The 25,610-nt window shown below is 38.5% G+C and overlaps 1 protein-coding gene across 4 annotated transcripts in view; it reads right to left on the bottom strand.

The window, feature by feature from the left end:
* Thsd7b (thrombospondin, type I, domain containing 7B) overlaps positions 1–25,610 on the bottom strand; it is a 946,089-nt gene that overhangs the window by 332,497 nt on the left and 587,982 nt on the right. The window contains exon 13 of one of the 4 annotated variants that reach the window (XM_011247966.3): positions 16,678–24,976. The exons of the other annotated variants lie outside the window; for them this stretch is intronic. Coding sequence (XP_011246268.1) covers positions 24,873–24,976 — 104 coding nt within the window. The 3' untranslated portion in view covers positions 16,678–24,872. Of the gene's footprint in view, positions 1–16,677; positions 24,977–25,610 lie in introns of those variants that run through there. 4 annotated transcript variants of the gene reach the window in all.

Raw genomic sequence — 25,610 nt, 5'->3', positions numbered from 1 at the left:
ATGACAAGGTTGTTATTGAGCTAGGGATGAAAGATCTGAATCAATTCTTAAATTCAAACATTTTAAGCCATCCTTGATACATTGCTGTTTATTAAAAAAGAAAAGAAAAAGACAAAAGTCAAATGTAAGTTGTTCCATGGATAAGAAATGCTGAATGAACCTGAAGTGTTTTTTAAGTATGGAGATTTGAGTTTCTGGATATTGTTTTAGTCAGCTGAAGTCCATGCCTTCCTTGGGTATATGAAGGCCTTTCTTTCCACCATCATTGGCAAAGAAAATGGCCTGGAGCCTTTTAAAAATCATTAAGTATAAAACCCACCATTCCTGACATTTTTAGGAAAGACAGAATTTTTAGGGTTGCTGTGTTGGGGCCTGAGTATTCCCATCTCCCACATCCATGTTTTGAATATCCTATCCCCAATGTGATGATATTTGAAAATGTGGCCCTTGGGAGGTAGTTAAGGTTTTAGTGATCTTGGTGGTATAGTGATGACATGGAAGCATATAAGGGAAGAATATTCCCCAATCCCTTTCCTTCCCTCTGCCCTTCCTCCCATTTGTGACCCAAAATTTTAAAACACAGTGAGGATCTGCAACCTGGGGAGTCTTCTTATCAGAACCATGCAGGTACCCCGATTTCAGATTTTCACCTTCCAAAATCATGATAAAAATAAACAACTTTTGCTTAAGCCACACCTACATTTTGTTACATCATAAGAGATAACTAATGTGAACTGTACAGGTTATAGAACTTAAAACCTGGAAGTCAACACAGAGATGACTTATTCTGAGGGTCAGAACATGGTGACTTTTCAATTAGATTCTAGTTAAACTTTGCTTTGTGTACAGAGAATTAAAAATGTATCATGGAGGAAAGTGACAACCACAACCTTTCACAAGCCTGTTACTTCAACTATCTTACTCTTATCCAATAAGATGGTTCTATAACCCACTCTATCCCCATAACTGATTGCTGCCAATTCCCTTCCTTATGAATGAAGAAATATGCAATGAAAAGTGATATGCTCAAACTGAGGTGACAGAGAGAGACAGAGAGAGACAGAGACAGAGAGAGACAGAGTGAGACAGATACAGAGAGAGACAGAGAGAGACAGAGACAGAGAGAGACAGAGGCTTGATTTATAGTCCAAGTCTATTGCCTAGTTGTCTCTTGAGAAGTCTCTTTGAGGATATAGGTTTATTTGCATCAGTACCAAAAGCACCAAATCATCTGAAGATGTGTATGATGAGCACAGACATCAGGAAAATGAATATCTGGAGTTTGGTTATCAGGATTTTGGATCAGAGAACATGGGTGTCAGAAGCACAGGTATAAGGAGGGGTAGATGGGTATTGGATATCAGAAGTATGGGTGCCTGGAGTGTAGATATGAGGAATAAAAGTTCTTGAAGCACGTGGCATGGATTTCAGGAGCCCCGGTCTCTGATGTCTGGGTACCAGGAGTATATATACCTAAAGCATAGGTCCCAAGAGAAGAGATGGATCCAGAAGTAGAAGCTATTTAATTTTCACTAACCATATCTACCCAGGTAGAATATTTCTAAATAGGTGTCTATTAGAGAAAGAAAAATCAGTGGTAACAAGCAAACAGAGCAAAGTCTTCCTACTGTATTCCTCCAAACCCTCCTCTTAAGCTAAGCTTCTGCTAGAATGGAAAGGTTTGGGGGAGGAAAACACAGTGGAAGTTACCAGATGTGGAAAAACTGTGAAAGGAATAGTAGGTATCAAAATGTTACATGGAACAAATGAACTGCCGTAGTTTGCATGTTAAATGTGCTTGACAGACTCACGCATCTGAATATGTAATCTTCAGTGGGTGGAGCTGATTTGTCATATTCTAGAGCCTAAAGTTAGGATGTAGAGTCTCACTGGAGGAGGTCACTAGAGGTTTACTTTGAAGTTTTACAGCCCAGCCTCACTGTTTTCTCTCTGCCTCCTGAGTATAGATACAATGTGACAAGCCTCACCCCACCTCTATCTCTCTGTCTTCCCCACTGTATCCCTCCAAACTGTGAGCCACCCTAAGCTGCCATTCCTTTTATCAGGTATTTGTTCAGAGCAACAAGAAATGTAGCTAGTACATCTACTAAATTGTTTATATTTAAATTTAATAATACAAGACTCTAGAAAATATTATTTATTAAAAAACAAATTTTTCTGTCTTTTTTCTTCCCTTCACTTTATGCAGAATTGTATTCTGATATGTTTTTTCTTCTCAACCTATTCTATTAACATAAAGTTAGTAAATGAAAAAAAGGAGACAAACTAGGCCACTGATGTACCTTTTTTAACATAGCCACCCAAGATCTGGGAAAGCTAAGCAATCAAGGAATATTAACTGTGTTGACAAGCCCTGGGACCTCTGTTTCCTAAAGGAATCAGACATGGTGAAAGTAATACCACATGCAGGCTCATTCACAGGAGTTGTCCATAGGTAGTGTTTAATTTGATACTTCCGTAAACTCTAGGAACAACATGGAGGACACGGATTGCTCTAACAGGCACGAAGGTTACAATCACTATACTTTTCCACTCTTCTTTACAATGCAGGTTAGGAGTAAACCTTCATGACTAGCCAGGTTTCTCTCTGTAGCATCCTTCCATGACTATTCAGTTACCCACCTTCACTGAAAGCTAAAGCTGAACCACCTGTCTGCTTGCTCTAATAATGAGCCCACCCCTTCTCAGAGGAGAGGGAAGGAGGGAGGATCAGAAGGAGACGTAGGGGGCTGTGATGAGGATGTAAAGTGGATAAATAAATAAATTAATTAATGGAAAAATGAGCCCTAGGTACCATCACCAGCATTTATTTGCTCTTACTTCCTCTACCCTTATGTCTTTATTCAGACTCTGATTGGCTTCAGTTTACCTTAAGCCATTTTAAGTAAGTCAGGCCTTTCTGTGTCCTGGATGTACATCCCACCAGAACTTTATGCCAAATACAAACCATCAGGCTCCCTGTGTTCTCCTCCTACAGCCTCCCCCCCCCCCATCTACACTGAGCTGGCTAAAGTGCATCTGTGCTATCTCCTTCATAGCATGGGAATGATGGATGTGATTACCTCTGACATTAGGAAGAAGGACAAATTAAGAATGGGAATACATGGCCATTTATTTCTCTTTGGAACAAAATTCCAGGTTTATGTGGAAGAAGCCTGTAAAGGTAAGCATGTATAATGTAGAGGACCTTAGGTGCTGTAGTAAAAGTCTTACAGGTAACGGGAATATGTATATTTGTTTACAGAATAGAAATACATATTTCAAGACATATAACATTCCAAGCGTCAAAATTTTGAAAGCAGCTGCAAGCAGTCCATCCACAAACCCACACATTTACAACAAAGCATGGGGAAAACCTATGAAAGCCAGTCATCAGGCTGATGGGAAGACTAAAGTTAGCAAGACTGCAATGAGACAGCTACCCTGAGTACTTCCTAAATGTGAGATGCTGTGTTTGGCACTGAAGGGTATCTGAAATGTAAGCTATGGCAGTTGACTCCTAAGTTCTTTCCAGCTGTCTTTGCCTGAGTCCCCATGTCCTGAGTACTGACACCAACAAAGAAGGAAACCACTGGAGCCTCAGTACAGTTGATGAATGGAGAGCCAGCTTCCTCAATGGAGACCTGAGTGTACTGAGAAGCCATCTCCTGCAATTCACCAATGGAATTGGTATTGTTTAACATATTTTGCCAAAGAAATCCACATTATTCACATCCAGGTTTAATAAACATTTTCCTGTACTCATGAGTAGCTGTAAGAAGTTTACATCTGATTCATCCACTGTCTTCAAATTAAATCAGCCTTTACTCATAACTAGAAGTGCTTTTGTGGATGCTCTTACAGGATATTGAAAGGTCAGCTCTGTTTAGAATCAATTTATAAAACACAAGACAGAGAAACAAGCTTCTCATTAGAACCTTGACTAGCAATTAAAAAAAAAAAGAAAACATGTGTTTGCTTTTATAGAATACCTCTGAGGAAATATGAGTGGGAATCTTAGAATTTCTCTTAGGGGAGAAGAAAGAACTGAAGGGTCTTCCCTGAAAAAATAAAATAAAAAAAAAAGACATATCTGTTTTGTAGGTGTTTGAAAGCAGCAGCTCTCAGAATTGGGGCCATGAGGGCACCATTGTTCTCACTTCAGCAAAAGGGGAGGGAGAAAATGAGAAATCACCACAAGAAAGTAAATGCTGAAAAAATAAGACACTGAAGAATAAGTAGAGAAACGCTTGCTCAGAAATATGAACAAGTGGCAGAATCCAGCAACAGAGTAGAAAGAGATGACTTGAAGCAGATGGTGAAAAGAGTCCTCTACTCTGAGATACTGGCTGTGTGACAGTGTGACCTGTGGAGTGACCCAGTGCTCTCTAGGGTTACAGTAAAAAGGCACTGTGGCCACACCTTGTGTACCACTCCTCTTATTCTGCACCCTCATTGGTCAGTGTCTTAACATTTGGGGAGGGAAACTGAAAAGGAACTGATGGTCTTGTAACATTCCTTAAAGGAGAAAGGCCAATTATGTTATCCACTGTTTTCAATTTTCCTTCCCAACCATTAATTCATTCCATTAGCTTTACTTGAAGGGCCTCCAGAGGAAGGTTCACAGAACTAGCGAGATGACAAAAATGGAGAACATTGAACACAGTCTACAGCTACCAAAACATTAAGGGCATAAGATTTGGCAAAATCCTTATGAACTCATGGTCTGTTAACCACAAGAACCTGAAGCCTGAGACTGAAGCTCAGACAAGCTCATTATTTTGCACCATATCCAAGAACTAGCAAAGAGAACACTATTTAAACTCATGGCCACTAAGCTGATAACATAGATACATTGAAAGATATTTAATTGTAAATATCAATTTATTCTTTTCTTATTCATATTTGCCTTAAAACTGACTTTTAGTAATGCATATCCAAATATTTTCTTAGAACTTTATAAAATCTGTGATGATACTAATTACAATGCTTTTTAATGAGTTTTTGCTGGTATGATATGAAAATACCTATGTTCTATGAATACAAAATATGCTTCCAAGAAAAAAACAGTAATGCCTGCCTGCTATTGCAGAATACAAATATGCATGTGTATTTTTTTTTCTTCCCTTGGCAGGGGGATGTTTCAAATTTGTTCAGTTTGAAATAATAGATGTAGACATTTCATCGGTGTATATAATTGCATACAAGTAATCTCAAAATGAAGGTTTGAAGCAAGTATGGTTTTGGGCATTTCTGGGTTTGCCTGGCTCAATCATAGATTTGCCAACAGGTAGAGGTGGAATTGAGTTGTCACTGTAGTGTGGCTGGACTGCTTTTCCAAGTGAATAGGAATACTCAAAGAATTAAGATAAGGCTTTGTCACATGGTGGTGGCTACTTATCAAGAGGACAAGCTCCCACTTTTAAAATCTATGTTTGCAGATAGTCTGATGAGTAAAGCCATTCTCATGGGCAAGCACAGAATCAAAGCTAGAGAAGAATAACCCAAAGGTATAGACAGCAGCATCTTAGATTCTGTAACATCATCAAATCAACAAAGATGGCTTTGGGTGTAGGAGTATGATAGGACAGCCTGTGTTCAGGATCCAATGAAAGCTTGTGATTTGAAGATTCAATGGGGAGAGATGTCTAAATTTTATGGACAATTCCTAAGGAAAGAAAAGTTATATAGTTCAGGTCCAGAGTTGGATAATCAAAGAATCCACCAAGAACAGCCTTATTGTGAGTAACAGAGCTGAACGTGAAGATGTACAAATCTGGTGACCCATTATGTTTGCCAGTTTGATTGGATCTAGAATCAACTAAGAGATAAGTGGTAAAGGTCTGGAAATTGTAAGAGATTCTCTTGATCAGGTTATTTGATGTGAAAAGATCCACCAAAAAGATAGGTGTCATCTTCTAGTGGCAGCTGCATAAAAGGTGGTCCAAGAAATAAGTTTTGCTTTCTGCCTCACTGCCTTCCCATCTCCTAGGTAAATGCATCTACCCTGTTGCTGACATCTCGGCTGCATTCCTCTGCTGATATCAAAGCTCAGCATCTTCAGGCTTCCAACATTGAAGGAGGACCAATGACTTTCCAGGAATCTACTCCTTTAGGAGTAGTAGGCTGGGACTGTGAGACATCTCGACATCTATCAGGTCCTCAGGCTGTCCACTTGAAGATATCCACTGTTAGACTATTAAGGCTTATTTTATAAGACAATCTAATAAACACACACACATACAATTTTATTGTATATTTTATAAATTAGTATACTATGAGTAATTATTTCATCAGTGCTCTTCCTCTAGAGAACTCTAATACATTCACCATGGTGCACCCTTGGCCAAAATTCAGACTCATAGTTGTAAAACTGTTTCTGCCTTCTATCTCCATCACAAACTTCTGAGGACTCAATAACACATAATGCCAATCAACATTAAAGATCAACAATAACACAGAAGTTTTTAATTGCAACCCCTTTGGATCAGGTAGAAGACTCAGCTAAAGTGGATGCCCTGGATGCTAGAAACCTCTTCTTGACTATATGTATGTGACAGATCACAATGGCAGTGATTCTCAGGTGAGAACATCATAAGGAAACTGATAAAAAGCCTAGCATCGCTGGCCATAGGTACCAGATGCTTCTAGTCTCAGGAGATAAGCAGAGAAGCTGAAGGATTTTGGGTGTAGTCTGGGATACAAACATAGCAAGACCCTGCCTTAGAAACAGAAAGGAATAGAAGGGGAAAGGAAAACAGAGAGAGAGAGAGGGAGAGAGAGGGGAAGGAGGGGGGAAGGAATGGTAGGGAGTGGGAGAGAGAGGAAGAATGCACTGGTGGAGGGAGAGGAGGGAAAGATGGAAGAAAGGAGATACCTGGCATGGTTTAGGCTAAACTTTGCAAAGTGCTTATCATGTGCCAGATATTCTTCTGTACACTCTAGAGTTGGGTTCTATTATCCTCCCACTTTATAGAGATGGAAAGAGGGGCAAGAAAGGTTAATTAACTTTATATATCCAAGTAGCTATTATACAGCAAAGGTGGGACTCCAAGCCAGGAATCCTGGCTCCACAGCCTGCCTCAGCACCACCAGTCACAGTGTCTACTGTCTACTGTCTTTGGAATCGATCAATTAGAAAAGTAATTGTTGTAACTCCATCTGCCCCTGTTTAGAACATCCATGCTGATTTTAAAAGTACTCACAAATTGGACATTGCCTACCAATATGTTTTAACCTCAACCACACTCTGGTTCCTTTGTACAAAACTTTGACTTTTCTCTATGATGAACTGATTTTTTAATGCTTCTTATCATGTATTGTGAGAATACACACCTACAAAGAAACTCTTCTGATTAATACGTCCTATTGATAGCTGTGTACATTCTTTCTTATAAAGTAAATATCAATCCCAAGATGTTACTTCTTTTGCAGTGCATCTTAAATGAGCAATCCTGAGCCATGCACTTTGTGGTACTTCGACGGCCAACCACATTTCAGTGTTAGATTCTGTAGCAACTGGTTCATTTTCATTGGTTCAAGTTCAGAAAACAGATAAAACTCAATATAGGAATAAGAAGGCTTTTAAGAATCCTTAAAATTTGTGGCTCTTTCTTAAAAATCATAAATATTTGAAGTCTGAAATTCATTCATGACTATTCCTTTCACAAACCACCAAAACATCTTGTTCCAAAACAGACCTATTAAGGATCCTCACAATGGAGCCTCACACAATTTTGTTTTTATTTGGTTGTTTGCTTTTCCATTTGTTTCCAAGACTACAGTTCTTACCACTGGGCTTTTACTATTACTGCATAATAATTATTTCCTACTTTCTTAATATCTCCTCAAAATCTTACGGTTAATTTTATGCAGAATTATTGTGCACTCCAGATATTCCTTTCTTGTTGTATAATCAAGATACAGAATGAAAATGTCTGCTCGGATACCCACAGAGTCTTGAAATACAAATCTCAGTCAAAATTGGACTGAGTTCTATGTGTGTGTATGTTTTTGAGTATGTGATTTTGTATGTATGTGGGGATTCACTGTGTATGCGTTTGTGTATGCATGGGCATTCACAGTGTGTAGTGTGTCCACATATGTATGTAGTCTACATGCATGCATACGTGAATAAGCAGTCACTGTTTGCACATGTGTGCATGTGTGTGTATGTAGTATATGTGCATGGTCATCCACTGTGGGTACACATGTGTTTGTGTGTATGTGGTGCTCCTGTATATACATAAGCATATTCATCCACTGATGTGTGTGTGTGTGTGTGTGTGTGTGTGTGTATGTAAGACAGGGATAGACCTCAAATGTCTTTCTCTATTGCTGCCTATCCTATTTTATTTAAAGACAAGTTCTTTCACTGAACCTGGAGACCTGGAGTTCACAAACCCAGCAAGTCCATCTGATGTGAATGCCCAGAGACCTTCCTGTCCCTGCCTCACCAGTGCTGGAATTGGGGGAGTGCTACTGTGCCTGGATTTTGACTTTGACATGAATGCTGGGAATCTGAGTTCAGTTCATCATGCTTGCCCAGCAAACATTTTTCTGACTAAGCCATCTCCCTAGCTCCAGGTTAAAGGGCATCTGTATAAACAGAAGTCATTCCACCTTGTTTTTCAAAATTTTATCAATATAAAGGTATATATAAGATCACTATTAATTTCATAGCATAATATGTAACCATCCAGAAAGCTGTAGAATAGCAATAAAAATGTCGGATGCTAGAATGTACATTGAAAACTGTTAGCTGGAGGCTATTTCCTATCTGGCAGCTATACCCTGAAGTTATTTTATAGAGGGAAGTATAGAATTAATTTCTTGGACATCTATAAAAACTAAATTTGTCGTAAGAAATTATGTTATTTTTAAAAATATTTTAAATGGATTTAAATAGAATATTAAAGAAAATGCATACAATTGGTCTAGCTATAAATGAAGTAGTGATATAGCAGAAGGCAGACAGATACTAGCCATGCCTACAGGGTCAGATCAGATGCTGTCATCACAAACAGAGTACCCTTGAGACACAGAAGAAGCAGATATAGACCCTAATGGAAGGCACATAAATAGTATGTATTATGTTAAGACTGCCTTTTTCCAGTGAAAAGAGACAGACTGATTTAGATGTGTACTCTTCTCCCTTTGGCTTTTTCTCTTTTTCTCATCTTAGTCCTTTCTCCTTTCTCTTTCTCCTTCTTCTGTTGTAATTATAGCTTACCAATTTGTACAAGGAGCTCCCCTCCCTTAGCTGGACCTTTATGCCCCATGTTTAGCATCTTTCTGCCACAAACTACATCCAGCAAACTACATCTAGCCCCACACTAGCAGCTGGCTGTTTATTGTTTCACTATACCAAGACTCCCTCATCTGCTGGCTTACTCTGTCAGAGCTGTTTTCTATTAGTCTGGAAGTGGCCCAGAGTAAAAATGTCTACTAATGTGACTACTTGCCCTGTCTGTGTATAGAAAGTATGGGAACCTCACTGATAGTGGTCAAATATCTAAATATGTTACTTTAGTGTTCTGACCTAATTATTTATACAGAAATGACCCTTAAAACTGATACCCTGCTCTGAACTCTAACCTTGGGCATGACTTTAAAGCTTTAGACCTCCTTTGTATTTCTCATGCTGGTGGATCATATCCAAAGCCAAGCATCCAACTCATCAGTCAGTCAGGGCTGGAAACAAAACCTCAATTGAACAGATTCCAGAATGAGGCCAGTCAATAGGTGTCTAGCTTCCTTTCTAGTTAGCTCAATACTTTTATGTAATTTCAGGTAATTATCAGTATTGATACCAGTGATTTCCAAATTTGAATCTGCAGCCCAGACATTTCTCTATTGCTCCTCTTGTCTATTAAACATCTCCCTCAGGCCACTTTTAAAGGATCTTCAACTTTGCTAGATTTAAATGTCAATGGACAGTCTTATTCCCAGTTGTTCTATACTGTTTAACCCTTTACATGGCTCAATAGGGCTGTGTTTCTTTAAGCCAGAAGTCTGGGCCTAGACCAGAAATATCTTTCCTTTCTACATTTAGAGGCAATTAATCTTTGATAGTTTTTTTTTTCAGATCTCTGCAGCATATTCTTTCATATCTAGCTCCACTAGCATCTTTATAACCTCTACTCTCATGTCATCTCTAAATTTTTAAGTAGCCTCTTATCTTGTACCTCTTAGTCCAGTCCTTCATCCCACCCCACATACAACTCAGTTCATGCAAATTAAGCTTAACTTACCCACTCCTCAACTTTAAATTTTACAACCTTCTACTGCTTTCTTCAAAAAGTATCAACAGACCACTGTGACTTATAATCTGCCCCATGAACCCTTCTTCCTTACTACTGTCAATAAAGCCCTCCAGTTCTACTTTCTGATCTTTTCTACTGTTGCACTGAATTTAGCTACAATGGATCTATTAGAGTTGTTTCAGTGCCTGGAACATCTTCACATACAGAATTTCACACAACATTCCGTGTGTTAGATGTTACTTTCTTAAACAAATTTTCTTTATTCAGTCTTATTTAAAATGTTATGTCCTCAAGGATCCCTAGCCTATGAACATCACTCATTATACTTTTAGTTTTGATTTTTAATATTTTCCAGAACAACTGATGAACTTTATGTAAATTTGTGAAATGAGTAGCTTTACTATTAAGTCTAAGGTTGTATGAGAATATCATATATATATATATATATATATATACATATATATATGTATATATAGATATATGTGTGTGTGTATGGTGCTCCTTATTCTAATGCTTGAGATTTCATACATTATAAGTTATTAAATAGTGTTTATTTTTAAAGACAAACACTACCTATGACATATATCTAGCAACTGAGAGACATTCTTTAGATTCATGTGCCAGCTCTATCACTATCTGAAATTCTCGGGTATTCCACATGAGGAGTATGAGAAACCCAGCCTTGCAAATTATAACTAACAATTGCTATGCTTTATGATCTATCTGACACTTAGCAGCCATGATAGACACTCCAAAAGCCTTTTCCCTTCATCACCCTGGGTGGCTTTTTTGATGGTATGAATTTAGCATGTAGGGGTTGTCACTGGTTATTTGGTTTAGTGTAAGCTTCTATTTTAAAATGAGAGGAAGAATTGAAATTCAAAATAATTGTGTCACGTAATGGCTTAGGTATCCAAGAGTCAAAGCAAAATGGTCTCAATAAGAATGTTGAGCACAGGAGGCAATGAAAACAGTCTCCATTGAAACTATGTAGGGACGGAGTTTGCAATATCTGTAAGTGGGTCAGACAGCTTTGCCCTCCTGGCATAAGTTTTGAAGGCAATCGAGAGGTTCATGAATTAAAGATAGGACTTTCTAAAACATTACAAATCTATAGCCATCACCTGGCACATTATTTAACAAATCGCTGAGGATTTTTATGAACTTTGGGCAAGCTGTACATGATTCTTGAGAACAGCACTGGGGACCGTTTCCTAGTCGGCGTTAATCAGCTGAGGCGTGCAATCAGCATCTCAAATTAATAATATTCCTTTTCATGATAGTTTTCCCCATAAAGAAGTGACAAATGTGGAAAATTGCTATAAAAATCATAAAATAATACCTCTGTAGGGAACATCAGTTAGCTTGATCTAACGATGTCTGCGATCGCTTAAAACTGATTTCCCAAAGCAGTAGAGTGGAATGTGCATTCCAAAGCTTTCTTCCTTCTTGATCAGAGACTAGATAAGGGGCATTTCCATGGTATTGTGAGTGAGGGTATGGGAGGAGGGGACTAACTGTCTTTAACTTTATCCCTATTACATGTGCACAAGTAATAAGGGTATATGCTCATACACATTTAACAGCACACATATAGTTCATATTCATTTTAGAATGTTATTGATTTCTTTCAGAGCTTTCAAATTCATTTTTATTCTTTAAGAACTCTAGAGAGAGAAAAAAGAACTCCAGAGAGGTGAAACTCTGCAATCAAGGGATATGCTATTTATATGCATACATCACTACCGTTTATAGATCATAGAAATATAAATGTGGCATTAAGACTTCTGCCTTGCCTTTGACTTCACTGTTAGGTTGTATTTCTTTGTCTCTATCCCACCTTTTGGAGTGTAACTGGAGAAGGGAGAAACAGTTTAGAGAGAGAGGATACCAAACCATTCCACACAGTACATGAAATACTATGACTGCTTCCGATAGACACTTTGATTTAATGTGCTTTGGCAGACAATTTGAAAATTATGACTGAGTCCTTATGTGACAAGCATACCCGCTACAAAGCTTGAATTACTCATTTGTTTATCTCATAAAGTATGGGCTGGTGCAACATAAGGACATTTCTAGCACACTCCGTGGAGACATAATCCCTAACTGTTTAAAATGATAAAAGGCTAACAAAACGGATTGAAAGCTGCCTAGTGAGGACATATGATTAACAGCAGTCAGAAAATGTAAAAACCTGAGAACACACACACACACACACACACACACACACACACACACCATGAATCTGAATAAATGGCCTTCTAGCCATGGATACCCTTGCTACATGCTCAGTGGCAAATGACTGCTTTTTACCTAAAAAATCATGCTCAGTTTTGACACATGCTTGTGAACCTGCATGTCTCATGGTAGCATTTTAATCCTGGCTTCTTTCCAGTGTCCAAACCACGTGGATGCCCATGGATTTGCACTTACTTCTTTCCTAATGTTTCTTTACATGAGTGCCTTTAGTTGGTCTAAGCACCTTCATGTGTATTTTCCAAACCGTTTAATTAATACTAACAAATGATTAATGGTCCAATTGAGTCCAGCTACTCTGAATCTCCGATAGAGCCCCTCCAGCAATGCCACATTAAAGAAATAAAGCTTAAAATAAATTTACATGTGGCTCAATGGAGTCATCTAATTTCTTCCTATGATTTGCTCATTATAATTGTCTCCAATTCCCACAACCCCTTGAAGTTCAACAACTAAGCACGACTACTGTTGTATAAGTGCAACACTGAAAACCATCTGTCCTGGAAGAAAATTTTAGGTTACTCTGTGAGTCCAACTCTCTGGATATGGCAGGAAATGATCAAAGCATTCTGGCAGCCAAAAAGTAATCCCCCAGGTTGTGTTCAAGTAGATTTTACAAAAGAAACCCAAATCACACAACTCAATGGTAAATAAGTCAAGAGTAAGCAGTCCACTCTCTTTTCCTGTAGTGCTTAAACTTCATCATCTTGTTATCTCTTTAAGTTAAAAAAAATCAATGGATGTAGACCCATACTATAGAACACCCAGCCCCTCTTCTCAGGTTCTGTGGCATAACTGTAGCTCCCCACTGTTTGTGATTATAAATTTTATGCCTCTTCTGCTGTTGATTTGTTTGTTGGTAGAACATGGCTAACTTCCCATGATTCATCAGACCAGCACACTTTCTTTCTACATATTCCCTAAGATAAGGACTAGGAGATCTCTTCTACTTTAATTTCCATCTCTCCTTTTTCTCTTTGGTCTCAATCCTCCCTGAACCCCACAATTCTGCGTTGTCGAAGCTAGCTTTAATTATTTGTTTCTGCCTGCTCTATCTTCTTTTATGCAAAAAAATAGAAATCTCTATATGCTGTGAGAGATGAGAATGGCTCCCTCAGTAGCTATGGAAATGGGTAAGAAAAGTCAAAAACAAATAAACAAGCAAGCAAATAAACTAACAAGGCCTAAGCATAACCAGACATTTCACTATTGGTTAAAGCAAAGCAATTAATTGAAGATGAGATCTCAGACATAAATTCACTGAAAAATTAGTCAGGGTATCCAAGAGGGGAAGCAGCTAAACACATCAATTAAATGTGATTAATATTTGTAATGGGATATTATTTTATCTTAGAAAAGAAAGAAGGAAACCCAGTCATGCATTTCAACACTCTTAACCCTTGAGGATACCATGCTCAGTGAAATGTCTGCTACAAACCAAATTCCAATTCTATATGATTCCATTTATGTGTCTAAAGCATCCTGGAAAATTGAACTGAGGTTCCTAGGTCTAGATGGACAAGTGATTGATAACAGTCATCTTTGACAGATGAAAATGTTCTAGTAAGCTACTGTGCCACAATATGCATGCAGTTAGCACTGCTACATGCACTTCTAACATCATTAAGATGGTGTGTCTTATGGTATGTGATTTCTTTAAAACCACAATCAAATCCCTCAGAACAAGGGCAAAGGAACATGTAGAAATCTAAAAGACCAAGATGTAGACAAGACCCAAGGCTTCTAAAACAAACCAAGGCAAGCTTCTCTCCCTACTCCAGTGCTCCCTACCTTGCCAAAAAACATGGAGGCTTCATGCAGAGGGCAGGAGCTCATGGAAGGTCACACACCTATTTCATGCCTAGAAGATTTTTGTCTGTGCTCTTTGATGGTTTTACTTTGCATCCCTGGGTCACTCAACTTTAAAATCCTTTCCTCATATCATGTATTATCTAACCCATGGAATATTGTTGCTCACTTCCATCTTCTGTCACTTGGATTAGAGTCTACAGTTCTCACGCTCAGCTAATTTCTCTATTCAAGTGTCTTGGGGAGTTTTGTGGTTATTTTTCTCCCTCTCCCTCCTTCCCTTCATTTCTCTTGCCTATCTCTCCCTCCTTTCTTCTTTCTCCCTCCTCCTCTTATTTCTTTTCCTCCATTTTTGTCTTTCATTGTGATTGAATAGACTCTTACATAACGGTGACTCTTGTACCTCAGAATTTTCTTTTCTTAAATAGTTTATCTTCTTGCAGTCCTTTAAGAGAACTCTAAATCTGGAAAGCATTATACATTTATACATGTCTATTTTCCCTTTTTTTCTCATGTATGAACAGAGGAGTATGAGATTGCCATAAAACTTTTGTGCTGTCTGATGGCAGGCATCTTTATCTTCATGAAGTCAGAGTGGCCAATCAGGAAGCCAATACCAAGTCTCACTGAGTTTTGGTGTATAACTTCAACCAATCCATTTCTTGTGAGTGCTTCTCTACCTGTTGAGCTTTCTTCTTTGCTGTAGTGATACTGGATTTTCAATAAAACTGTATTGCTAATAATTGTTTGTATCCATTTATCATTAAGATTTGCCATTAGACCATGGCATATATCAATATGTATCACATATCTGAAGATGAAACTTGTTTAGGAAAATAGTAACTTCTGTGACTTAAATTCAAGCCCATTTCAGAAGGTAAGAGAGGACTTTGTAGTGGAATAATGACTCAGAGAAGATCTGAAGGTCAGTGTCTAAGTGGGGCATGCCCTGTTCCACTTGGGGATCACCATTTTTCTCTGCATATAACCTGTCAGTTACTAGATATCTCTTATGAAACATACCCCCAACACTGTTGCTTAAGCCAGACTGTAGAAGAAATGACCTAGAAGGGTGAGCCTGTATATTTCTGCTTTGTCAATAATGTGCCAAGTTCTGCCCCTTATATCGCCACTGTGCTTGTTTTGTTCCTCTTATCTACCCTGGCGGGTATAATGAACATTGTCATTGTAAACGTTGATTTTAATGCTAAAACATTCTGAGGAACTGGTCCTTCTCAGTTCTTGATGCTTTTATTTTCTTTTTATAAACATATTTTTATTGGATACTTTATGTATTTACATTTCAAATGTTATCCCCTTTCCTGGTTTCCCCTCTGAATCCCTCCATTCCATCCCCTCTTCCCCCTGCTTCTATGAGGGTACTCCACCTCCCACCCATCTACTCCCAACTTACCACCCTGGCATGCCCCTACACTGGGGAATTGAGCCTTCACAGGACCAAGGGCCTCTCCTATTGATGCCACACAATGCCATCCTCTGCTAAATATGCATCTGGAACCATGGCTCCCTCCATGTGTACTCTTTGGTTGGTGGTTTAGTACCGGGGAGCTCTGAGGGTCTGGTTGGTTGATATTGTTGTTCTTGCTATGGGGTTGGAAACCTCTTCAGCTCCTTCAGTCCTTTCTCTAACTCCTCCATTGAGGACCCTGTGCTCAGTCCAATGGTTGGCAATGAGTATCCACCTCTATATTTGTTAGGTTCTGGCAGAGCCTCTCAGGAGACAGCTATAAGAGGCTCCTGTCAGCAAGCACTTCTTGGCATCCTCAAGTGTCTGAGTTTGATATCTGTATATAGGATGTATCCGCAGGTGTTTCACATGTGAAGGAGGGTTGCAAACTGTTAGGAGCCCACCCCATAATCAGCTTCCAAACGCTGACACCATTGCATACACTAGCAAGATTTTATCGAAAGGACCCAGATGTAGCTGTCTCTTGTGAGACTATGCCGGGGCCTAGCAAACACAGAAGTGGATGCTCACAGTCAGCTATTGGATGGATCACAGGGCTCCCAATGGAGGAGCTAGAGAAAGCACCCAAGGAGCTAAAGGGATCTGCAACCCTATAGGTGGAGCAACATTATGAACTAACCAGTACCCCGGAGCTCTTGACTCTAGCTACATATGTATCAAAAGATGGCCTAGTCGGCCATCACTGGAAAGAGAGGCCCATTGGACTTGCAAACTGTATATGCAACAGTACAGGGGAACGCCAGGGTCAAAAAAAAAATGGGAATGAGTGGGTAGGGAAGTGGGGGGGAGGGTATGGGGGACTTTTGGGATAGCATTGGAAATGTAATTGAGGAAAATATGTAATAAAAAAAAAAGAAAGGAAAAAAAAGGAGTCCAGACCCATTTCTTTTATACGTCTTCCTCCCAGGGAGAAAAGGAAACAGTTGGGATATTTGGAAATATATAAGATACATAAATCAATATATTCCTTTCTTCCTCAGTCTAGAGTGGGCCAGTTGTAGAAGTCAAGAGTTTTCCCTGACATTCTGGTCCCCAAGCAGAAGCAACTTCTGTAAATGTCAGCAAACCTGCCCAGTCTAACATCACCAAGACTAGGTGGTAAGTGTGCTTCCTTTATAGATAAGGAAGATCCCTTGTCCATAGATATTAACCACATTTTAAAAATTAGCTGAATACATGAGCTGCCATTTGTCGGTTCCCTGTCTTTATTTATTCTCTGTTGTTTCATGACAGGAGCAACAAACTAGGTGCTCTATTAAATAGATTTACTCTTAAAATGTATTCATTGATTTATTTTAAGTATATCAGATTTTGCCTGTGTACATGAACAGACCTCTTCAAAGACTACAAGAAACCTATTTGATAACTTTATCTGATACTTTATGTCAGCACTTTCTCATTTATGAAAAAAAATGGATATATTATAAAACACTGAAGTTATACAATAGTTAAAAGTTACATCATTTCTAAGCACTAATAAGTGGAAACTCTATGTTGAGCTTGACATCCTACCTGGAAAATAAATATCTGAGGTTACAGGTCCATGGTAGAATACTTGCCTAGTAGTACACAAATCCCTAAGCTTCAGTACCAACATTGAAACATCATCACCATCACCATCACCACCACCACCACCACCATCAACATCAACATCAACATCAACATCAACATCAACATCAACATCACCTTCACCATTACCATTATCATCATGAAGAACAACAAAGTGTTGCAAAGGTAATGAAGAAAAGTAACCTGTAGTTCAGAGATTCCCACCTTGGGTAACAATGTGCCTTGAATGGAGTTAAGTTGTCCCAGGGTTGTGTAGCAGTTAATGGCTGGGTTAGGGTGCTTTGAACATCTGCGGGGCAGAGGGAGTCCTACACAGCAATTTGTCCTGGGGCAAACACCTACAATGCCCCTGCTTCGCTCAGGCTGACTCTTCAATGCCTTACAAAGTTCTCCTATGAAAGCTCCACACAACCTCCACCTCCCTCGGAGAGGACTTTTACAATACACTTCATCTGAAACTTGGAATTTTAAAGTGAGGTCTGAAGTTCACTTTTTTTTAAAGTTATACAGCATAGAGGCTCTATCTTAGATTTGTGTCTATTTGATTAAAGGAAAGGAGTGGAAGTAAAATCTCAATTCAAGATAAAATATCCATAAAAAGGAAAGAGATTTCAACATTTCCTGACTATAAATCACAATGATACAGTCTATATGATGTACTTATCCAGTATACCAGACACTAACATAGTAAGTTTCACATCAAACAATGACATGTCCTTTATACCCTTATACTACAGCAAAGAGAAGCAGAATAGAGCACCCAGGAAACAGGACAAACAGCCACATGCATAGCAAGGAAAGGAACCATGTCTGACACATGTGCACACACACACACACACACACACACACATACACACACAGATGCGCATGCATATGCTCATGCACACACACAGAAGCACATGCATACACACATGTACACACAAACCATCCTTACCCACCTTGATATTATTGGGTTCTGAAGCAGTAAAATGCTAAGGGAGATGAGGCTGATGACAGAGACATGACTGAATGTAAGTGAGAAAGAAACAAATCCTACCATCCCCCTTTGCCCCTCTCTGATCTGTCCCAGACCTCACCTAAGCCACGGACTGAAATTCTCAGAGTTGCTCCCTTGTGGGGTTGATCTTTCTTATAGGGCATATGTGAATAATAGTCCAGGGGACATAATTATTTTTGAAAAGAGAATTATTTATTAACAATGGCTACCTTAACAATTTTTCCACAGCCTAGTCAACAAATGCAATGTGTTTTAAAAATTATTCAATTCAGAAATGTGGGCTTCCATATCACCTCATCTCACTCCCTAAATCCCCTAAATGATTCATTTTTCACACTTCCAGTATGGCTGGAAGATGCTCTCTTGCTGTTTTGTTATCTTCCTCCACGGTGCTCAGCACAGGTCAGAAGAGTTGGACTAAATTGCTTGTCTCTAGTTATTTTTGCATCGTGGCAACCACACCTGTTCCAGTGACTCAGCATGCATTGGGTGCTGGCCAGCTGACAGGAGCTGCGAGTGCTCTGTGAGGAGAATTGTATCCTTAGTGCTGCAGGACACCGACCTCCAACATTGCTCGCAGAGCAAAGCACCTGGGGTCAGCTTCTAATTGGATTTCCAAAGTATTTATTCAAAAAATATGTATTTTTGTTTCTTCTCAACTTTTAAGAGAAAGTCGAAGCTGGCGCAGGTATTTGCATTACAGAACATAGTTTCCTAAAGTAGGGGGTCACATTGTAGGTTCCCCAGTTCATGCTCACAAAAATCATGTGGAAAATATTTAATCTCAAATGAGGGTTTCGACCCCCCCCCTTTGATTATTCGGTTCCTCGATAAAAGACTCACAACTTTTATATTTATAATAAGCCTTAACCAGCACTAGAACTGGACAGACATCTACCCTGTAAGCTATTAGTTTTTATCCCCCTATCAATAACCCCGAATTATGATTTATCATGATCTGTGTGTGCTGTTCTTACTCAGACTGGCCAGCCCACATGGCCAGCTCTTGTATGATCCCTTATCACATGGTGTCTTCCTCTTTTCACTTTCTTTATTATTATTATTATTATTATTATTATTATTATTATTATATTTATTTACACTCCAAATGTTGCTTCCCATCCCCCCTGGCAGAGTTCTTCCCCTGTCTCTCTTCCCTTAACCTCTGAGAAGGTCCCCTGCTCCATTCCCTCTCCCTGGAAAATTAAGTCTCTCTAACCATCTCACCACTTTCTTCTCTCTTCCTCCTGGTGTTTCTCCTCTGACTCCAAGCCCCGGAACTAAAAATCTCCACCTATCTCATTTCTGCCCAGCTAATAAACTATTAGCATCTTTATTTAACCAATAGTTTCAAATTAAGGAGCAAGGTTACAGTGTACCTATAGATTATCTCACCCCTAGGGCCAACCAGGCCTCAGGGACCAGTAGCTAACATTATAATACATAACAAAAGGCCAAACCTCAACAGAAACTGACTAACCAACAACATATGGAATAGACCACTGTAAGCGCCCAAATGAACTTAAAAAAATGTAAGGGACAATTATCCCCACAGCCTTGGCCCTATTTTAGATATGAAATGTCTTCAAGTGTTGAAGGTTTGCGCACCATCATGGTGCTGATGAGGAGTAGTAAAACTTTTAAGATGTGGATCTATCAGGAGGCCTTGGCTATGCACCCTTGAAAGAGACTTGGGGACCTGACCATTTTCTCTTCATCTATCTTGGGTTCAATTGTGCGTGAGCAGCTTTGTTCCAGTTACACACTCTTCCATGAGGTCCCGACTCACAGGCCTACCTCCTGCAAAGAGAAAGCATTCAAAACAGAGCAAAAATAAATGTTTCCATTTCAAAAGCTGATTATCTCAGTTACAGGTTTCAGTGAAAAAAAGCTTCCAGAGTCATGGACTTTCGTGTGTCTTTTGCCCCTAACTTCTTCAATCTGTAACAGCTTCCACTACAAATATTATGCAAAGAAGCCATGTAGCAGAGTAACAGATAGGGGTTTGAGGTGTCAAATCAAACCTGCTTGCACAAGGCATTCAGTGACACACCCTGAACAGAAATTTGGTTTCAATGAAACAACATCCTCTGTGTGGAAGAAATGAATAAAGAGTAATTCTAGTGTGTGTGGAATTAAGAAGGTCAAACTATGGAAATCAGTGTGGGATATTGGATGACTCCTAAACCAGAGATATGAGGTTAAATAAAATTAGTGGGCCAGCAACTTATAGACTATTAGTGAAGTCTCAAGACTGGATGGTATTCTGCCAATAGTAGTTTTCTGATTTAGATAATTGTACCATTGCTATTACCCAATGTGTGAGCAACAAGGGAGGCAACCACATAAGAAATCAATGTCTAATTATTTTTCTTCGTTTGTAGTTGATAAAATATTTAAATAGCAGTAAATATAAGACTAGTTCATTATTCAAACATCAGTATGAAGCAAGATTGGGTTCATTTAGAATTGCCTCATTTTATTCATGAAAAACACATTTAAATAATGTTAGAGGTTTTTAAAAGGGATTTTATGCACATAGTGCTTCTAAAATAGGTTTTAAAACTAAGAAAAATGCTGATTTATAAATCGAGATGGACACTTGTTATTGTGTAGTCTGCTCTCCCAGATCACAGCTGTGTGAGTTGTGTATAACTACCATGCCATATTCTGCCACATCAGAGTTCTTCATGCTGTTAGCACAAGGAATAAAGACCTGCTATTATGAATGTGACAAGGACTCTGCATGGGTGTTGAATTGTGCTCAATGAGTACTAGTTCTGGAGGTGCCATAAGGGAAGAGAAAAATGTAGACTCTCTGACACCACTCCATTAAGTGTCTCTGGAGTCACAGGGAGAGTGTCTGGCTGTTGTACTGTACTGATTCTGAAACTTTCTACATCATGGTTTCTAATAGATTGGTCCAGAAGTTGAGAGGTGAAGGCAAAAGTCCCTTGGGTAGAAATGAAATCAGGTATACATCTAGTTTCCATACTTCAGAGGATAATAGGATTGGGCTGGGAGCAGATCAGACGCAGGCTTTTCTTGATCATGTACTTTGTACTGGAGCAGGCAGTTTTCTTAATATCAACATAAATCCTGAATTGTACCTAGTTCCCATATTATAACATCATCTTGAAAGCTTACCATGGCCTTCACCTCCCATTCACTTTTGGGGGGAGGGGTGTTCTGTGCTCCTGTGCTTTCCATGTTGGGCGTTATTCTTCATCAGTGTCAAGGAACCAACCATTACCTTCCAATTAATTAATAAATGTGTGCACTTTACAAACTACTAAGTATCCACTTTCTTTAAAAATAAAGACTAATACATAATATCAATGACTTGTTCATGAGTGTAATGTCTTAGTTGCATTACAATGACATCAAAGGACAAAAATAGATGGAGGAAGAGAAATGAGGCAGGGAAGGAATTACTAAGATCTAAAAGAGATCAGAGAAAACAGGCATTTTGATCTTTATAATGTAAATATTGTTCATCTGAGTATGCTGTGCCTAGAATCCTAACCTCTATTCTATGTGCAGGTTAAATCACTTAAAGTCAATGTTCTGTCATTTCTTAGGCTGTTGCTACCTTGGAAACCTATATCTGATCTATTTACATAAGGGGCACTGAAGGGCAACAGCCACAAGTCAAAATTACCTTACTTCCCCTCTGTCCATAACCTGGCTCCATCCCTCTAGCTACTGTAAAGCATGCCAAATGTTATTTCTCTCCCCAACCCAATATCCTCACCAACTAGCGTTCATTTATTTAGAGGTAGAAGACATGAGCTATTAACTTTGGCAGAAAAATTCAATATGGATAAGAAAAAGCTCCCCCCAAGAAAAAGTAATAAAAGAAAGGTTAGAAAAGCATAAGCAAAAATTGATGCATCGGTGGCTAATCTCTCCTGTGTTGTTTCACAAACCCTTAAAGGAAGGAGGAAGGGGACAGGCAGACCCTGTCCAAGGTCTACAATGCCCACAGACAGTTCTTTTTTCTCTGACTACCAATTACAACGTTTCTTTCTTGCTATGTGTGGGTACTTGCAAGATTCCAACACTAGACAACCTAGACTTAAGTAGCATCTAGAAGTGTGATTTACTGTTTGCTAAAAGGTCACATGTAATGATTAATTCAATTTGTCTCTCTGAATAGCACTTGTATTTTCCTATTGAAATAAAAAATATGATTATCTACTAATTACCCATTACCTAATTAATCTGATTCCAATACTTATCTGTCTTCTTGATCAGCATCTCTACAGGAAAACACATCAAATGCTTTGGAATGCTAAGAACACATGTCTTCAGTAGCTATTCTGTCAGAGAGTCAGTGACATGGTGACTAGCCAGTCTTTAGATACCATAGTAGAATGAGGTGGGGAAATGGGGAAGCATGGAAGCATTTGGTGGGGGAACATGGCAAAGATTTAGTATTAGGATGAATGGTCAGATATAATTTGGCCCAATCCAGAAGAGTAACAGAAAAAATGGAAGGCTTGGGATATGGAATTGAGGTATCTCCCTTTTTACTATCACTTTTCCTTCCTTTCTTTGCCTATTTTTTTTTTCAGCTGATGTAGGCTGGGGTGACCTGAGAAGAGAGGCAAAGAAAACTAATGAAAGAAACCAATTGAACACATCTCTTTGTCTGTCACCCTCATTTGTCCATTTACCACTGAAGTGGGAATAACATGGTCTATGAAAGGATTCAGAAACAAACAAACAAACAAATAAACAAACAAAAAACTACCAATGAAATAGGACTTCAACCTGTCTCTATGTATTATTGGATCACAACTGCACCCATTTTGGAGATATATACCCAAGATAAGCAGTTGAGCACAAACCTGTAAGCAAGAAAGTATGTAATGTCTTGGTTCATGCCAAGAAAAGCTTCCGAAGCCTTGACTTGGAATCTCATTGGAGAATGGGGTAATACATATGGAGTAAAATACCATTCTTATCAAGGGAAGTTTCTCCATTTCAGCCCCCACCCCCCACTCCTTACTTTTCTATCCCTGAGCATGGCCATTGTTTCTTCCTCTGACTCCTGTTTTGTATTGGGATGTCATGAAAGAGAAAAGGAAGAGTTTAAGAGAAGATAAAGGTTCTCAGTAGTGAGATGAGATGGGAGGGTGAGAGAAATGCTCTCAAAGCATTGGGAAGAGTGGGATAACTGAAGAAAGTGCCTGTTGTACACAAGGTCAGATGAAAGGTCCATGAGATGCTCTTGCTGCCTACCTTGGCTTTACTTATCAGTAGTTCCCAACTGTCCACTGGTTTGTTCTCTCTCTTTTTAATGGCATAAGACTGTACTTTCTCAATTAGTCAATATTTTCTTTACTATTCATGATCTATAGTCTAATACTAAGAAAGAAACTTTGCTCAGTGAGAAACTGCACAAATCACTGATACTATAGATCTCAAAATTTTCCATTTTCCAGGGGTGTCAGGGCTACAATAACAGCATTTGTTATTTACATGTTTGTGCTCATACCAGTATAAACATAATGATTTTTCTGGCAGTGTGCAATACTGCACGTACCATATACAAAGCATATTGTACACAATACATGACAAAATGGTGTTTTTGAATTATGTAATTATTATGGGAATCTTTAAACATTATTTTTATAGTATATTTTTTTATCTTTATCAAACATGCTTCCACTATAACAGTATCTCATGTGTGTATGAAGGTGCAGCTTCATACAGTTCATGGTTACTGAATCTCCATATATTATGGAAAAATAGCTAGTGCATGACATAAACCATCCAGGAATATGTAAACACACTGTGATATTTGGACAATGATAACAATCTTAGACTAGTTCCCCATTTAAGTGACACATGACTATAAAAATCTTTTATATCTTTCTAGAATCTGGCACAATCTAGGCCTTTCATTGATATTTTAGATACAAGAGGTATCTAAATGCTGAAGGCATTTAAAAGCAAGATATTAGAAGATAATAATAAGATAGGCAAACAATCCAAAAAGTTCAGAGAATTAAATTTTTCTTCATAAATTCCTAACTTTTCCAGAATTAAAGAAATATATAACTGCAAGATAAAAATATTTTATTAAGTATTTCATTCATTAAAAAAATGGTTTCAGAGAAATACAACATTTCATATTTCTTGTGGTTGCTGTGCATCTTTAATTTTATTACAGGCTCTGCCTTGCTGAGCCATCACATATTGCATTCTATGAGTGGTCAAATACTAAAGAAAAGATACGCTGGAGGCATTCTCTAGGAGGATATAGAATTCAGTTCATGACGTCTGCTGGATCTGAACTATTTCAAAGCCATACTTAGGTGACAGTTAACTATCAAGTCCATGGGATTTGGAATCACCTAGAAGACACAATTCTGTGCATGTCTTTGTAGGAGTTTCCAGAGAGGACTGAGACACACATTTAATATGGTGGCACCATCCCATGGTCAGTGGTGTTCTAGGTTGAAGGAAAGAGGAATTAGGAGAAACGCAGATGAATATCGATACTCCTCTGTGTCTGCCTCCTGGCCAGAGATAAAGATGGAGAAATTCCCGTTGCTGTGTCTTCCCTGTCAGCATTCTCTGGAGGGTGAACCAAAATAAGCCCTTACTCTCTTATGTTTTATCTGCCTACTATTAGATCATACAAATGAGAAAAAAACAACAACAACAGATATGCTTAGTAATAGAAGAAGACCTATGCAACTCTATTCAGTGCATTGGGCGAGGTCATTACAAATTGCCCTCAGGGGAAATTAAAATGTTGATTAATTCAATATTAACACAGAACTAATAAAATAATAGTGGTATGATTTTATGGTCTTCATTATGTTAACAGACATTTTCTAATTGAACCTGATAATAAGCATAATAAATATGTATATAACAACAATTATTAACTGTTAGAAACCAAGTCTATAAAAGATTGTAATATTTGACCAAGGTTATACAGCAAATTGCTAAAAATATCAAGCTTGCAATTCTAGTGAACCTGTTTTTTTTTTTTTTTTTTTTTTTTTTTTTTAAGATTTCATGTATTTGCAGCAGTCTGGATGAGAAATATTCTCCACAGGCTTCCATATTCGTATACTTGACTCCAGTTGGTAGCAGTGTTAAAGGGGGCTATGAAACCTTTAAAAGTGGAAGTTTGCTGGAGGAAGTTCACCACTGGGGAAGATTTTGAGTGTAGAACCTTGCTTTAGTTCTACATTGCTCT

The sequence above is a fragment of the Mus musculus genome, chromosome 1 (genome assembly GCF_000001635.26).
Source record: "Mus musculus strain C57BL/6J chromosome 1, GRCm38.p6 C57BL/6J".
In the NCBI taxonomy this organism is placed as follows: domain Eukaryota; kingdom Metazoa; phylum Chordata; class Mammalia; order Rodentia; family Muridae; genus Mus; species Mus musculus.
The sequence above is the reverse complement of the archived record's forward strand: the minus strand, read 5'-3'. Positions and strand labels throughout refer to the sequence as shown.